Source organism: Asparagus officinalis, chromosome 1 (assembly GCF_001876935.1).
Source record: "Asparagus officinalis chromosome 1, Aspof.V1, whole genome shotgun sequence".
NCBI lineage: Eukaryota > Viridiplantae > Streptophyta > Magnoliopsida > Asparagales > Asparagaceae > Asparagus > Asparagus officinalis.
In genome coordinates, this window is record NC_033794.1 from 26,499,437 (window position 1) to 26,502,508 (window position 3,072).

A 3,072-nucleotide genomic window follows, 5' to 3' on the forward strand; every position below is an offset into this window, starting at 1 on the left:
AAGAAATACAAGAAAATTATATTTTGGATGGAAAACATTTCCTATAATTTATAGAAATTAAACCAAACACCCCCTAAAGCAATCATGCTTAAACTTAACATGGTAATTATTACTCTAGTCAGGGAAATATTCTTGTATTTGGTGTCACGAGCCAAAATGGTTAAAAGTTAACACACAAGAATCTCTACCACTCTCAGCTCAAAGAGCATAAATTACAAAAATCCCCCAAACTTATAAACAACCTCCTCAAAAATGTAACAATTATAAAAAGCCTCATGCACAATTCAAAATTTATAAAAACCATCCCATAAGTTTAAAAATTACAGATAATACCCTAGAAATTTAAAATTACAAAAGACACCTTCAAATTTTCAAACTTATAAAAAAGTACATTGACAATGTAGGATTACAAACATCTTCTGAAAGTCTTAGAATTTGAGAAAAAACACCCTAAAATTTTAAAAATTATGAAAAATACCCTAAATGATTCAATTTATAGAAAACACCCTGAATGGATCAAAACTTGCAAACAAGTATTTTTTGTGAATTTTGATTTCCTTAGGATGATTTTTAAGATTTTCTAAGTAATTAGGGTTTTCTTGCAATTTTCCAAACTTTTATCATGTTTTTTTCAATTTTTAATATTTTAGGATTTTTTTATTGCAATTTTAGAAACTTTTGGGATATTTTCTACAAAACGCAAATTTTAGGGGGTTATTTGTAATCCTATAAAGCCAATATACTATTTATAGGTCTGAACAATGTACTTTTTGTAAATTCTGAAATATGAGGATTTCCTTAGCAATTTTCAAAAATTCCAAGTTGTTCTTTCCAAATTCCAAAATTCTAGGGGTCCGTTTGTAATTTCTGTATATTCAGTGTACTATTTGTAGAATTTGTAGGATTGAAATAACAATAACAATAACATTAACAATAACAATTATAGTAAAAAAAACAGAAAATAACAATAACAATTATAGTAAAAAAACAAGTATATTACAGGTAAAAGAATGACAGGAAGGAAGGCAGGATGGAACTTTGTTGCCTTCAAGAGAAATAAACTTTTTTTTTTCTTTTCACAGAATATATTTTCAGAGAATAAAATATAAAGTAAACGGAATAAATAGTAGTTGTTCTCAATTTAAAATTAATATCTTAAGAATGTTAGCGTACGCATAACGTTGTTGCATTCCAATCGCACTTACCACGCAGAAAAGACTCTGAATCTTATCATAACGTCTCGCCTTGTGCAGAATGTTCGGAGCCCTTAAAATACTAAATAAGGGAGAAAGTTGGGTATTTCCTCGCCTTTATATGGTTGGAAGGTTCTGATATGGTGCGAGCGCAATAGAAGAGAAAGAGAAATAAAAAAGAGATTCCTCCCTAGCTAGTTAGGCCTACTTTCCCCACAGGGCATAAAAATAAATTTACTGTAAAGTAGTGATCTCAAGGCACGAATACTCCCTCAGCATTCTCCCACTCACATCCTCCACGTTGTCAGGCCCCCTTTCCCCATCAAGTATCCACCACCATTAAAGAAGGTTCGATGAATGGCATCAACTCGAGGTGGAGCTCCAATACATTTGACGGAACTCCCCAACCTCTCGACTAAAAAGTCACATGAGCGTCCAGTGCTTTCAAGTCACTGCATTTACACGTTGCGCACACCACCAGAAATTTGCCCGATCTTTAATCATATAGACCGGGTGCAACTATGCACAGCAAACTCACAAATTAACAGACAAATAAATCGAACAACACCCTACAAGCTTGTGTTGCTGAAGGTATCCCAATGGAACACTGGGAACTGATTCTGAAGGGTGTAAAGTGATGCGCACAACCTCAAATGCAACACAACAATTCTGATAAGAACGAGCACGCAATGGAAACAACATAGAACTTCCAATAGATACCAAGTGCTCAACAATAAAACAAACCCTACCAATGTAACCAAATCCTGTTCGGAATTAGATAAAAGGATACAAGAATATGAATCCATGCAACGAGAAAACACCTTCCAAATGTGAATTACCCTTGACGTCTAAGCGAAAGAGTAAGGAGTCGTTCATGTTGCAAGAAGGTTACACAGAAATCACCAACCAAAGAATCTCGAGGAAAGCAAAACAAATTCATTGATGGCTTGATAGAGCATTGCTATCGTAGTCAGTTTCTGACTATGCACCAAGGTCAACATTCCTTCACTTCAGCAAGAGGTTAGAACAAGGAGAGACGGCTGGTGGTTCTTGATTTCCGTTTTCTTCTTTCTCTCTTTTTTGGTGCTTTGAAATTCACAAAATGGAGCAACTCTTCTGTGACTTCTTCTTCTTCTTCTTCGCCTTTGGTGGTTGGAGTACGACCTTAATGGCCGCATCGAAGACTCCCTTCACATTCTGCGAAGTATCCAAAGTTTTACAGCAAAACAAAGTGTCAATGAAAATAATATGATGTAAACATGTATATTTGCAAATTAGGCAGGGTTATTCTCAGCTTAAGCACAAGGTTATTAAATCCCCCCACCCCACAACCAAAAAGAAAAAACAACATAATAGTTCTATATTTGTCCCTCCAAATTGTTTTCTTCCCTCAATTTTACCCTAACTTAACTCCTCTTAAAATTCTAACAGTTATTAAATTACACTTATATCCCTATTTTAAATGTTTTATGAGAGAAAAATCATCAAAAACTCTGACCTTTCTTAACCCACATATTTGAACCATTATAAGCCAACCCGTTGTTAGAAAAAAAATCAATTGCATGTGACCACATCGTGTTATTCTCTTTTTATCTGGCAACAAAACCCAATGACATCTGCTTCTCACCAAGGTCGCGGATTAACCTGCATGGAAGAGGTCTTATATGTTGTTTCCAAAACAATCTAGAAACTGCATGGCTCTGCATGATAATCAGAGTATATGCATATTATTTGCAAGTGAAGTATCTTTTGTATATTAGATCGATGTCACCAACCCCAAATACTCCATCACAACGTATGACAAAACTGTGAAGGAAGTCTCTTCCAACATCAAGAAGGTTGGTTACAACCTTGATATGATCCTCTCTATAATAATCTC

General features: G+C 34.6%; 1 protein-coding gene across 1 annotated transcript in view; it reads right to left on the reverse strand.

Moving 5' to 3' along the window:
• The window catches only part of LOC109821820 (rac-like GTP-binding protein 5), an 8,225-nt gene continuing 7,036 nt past the window's right edge, over positions 1,884 to 3,072 (reverse strand). The window contains exon 7 of the mRNA XM_020387979.1: positions 1,884 to 2,390. Coding sequence (XP_020243568.1) covers positions 2,289 to 2,390 — 102 coding nt within the window. The 3' untranslated portion in view covers positions 1,884 to 2,288. The remainder of the gene's footprint in view (positions 2,391 to 3,072) is intronic.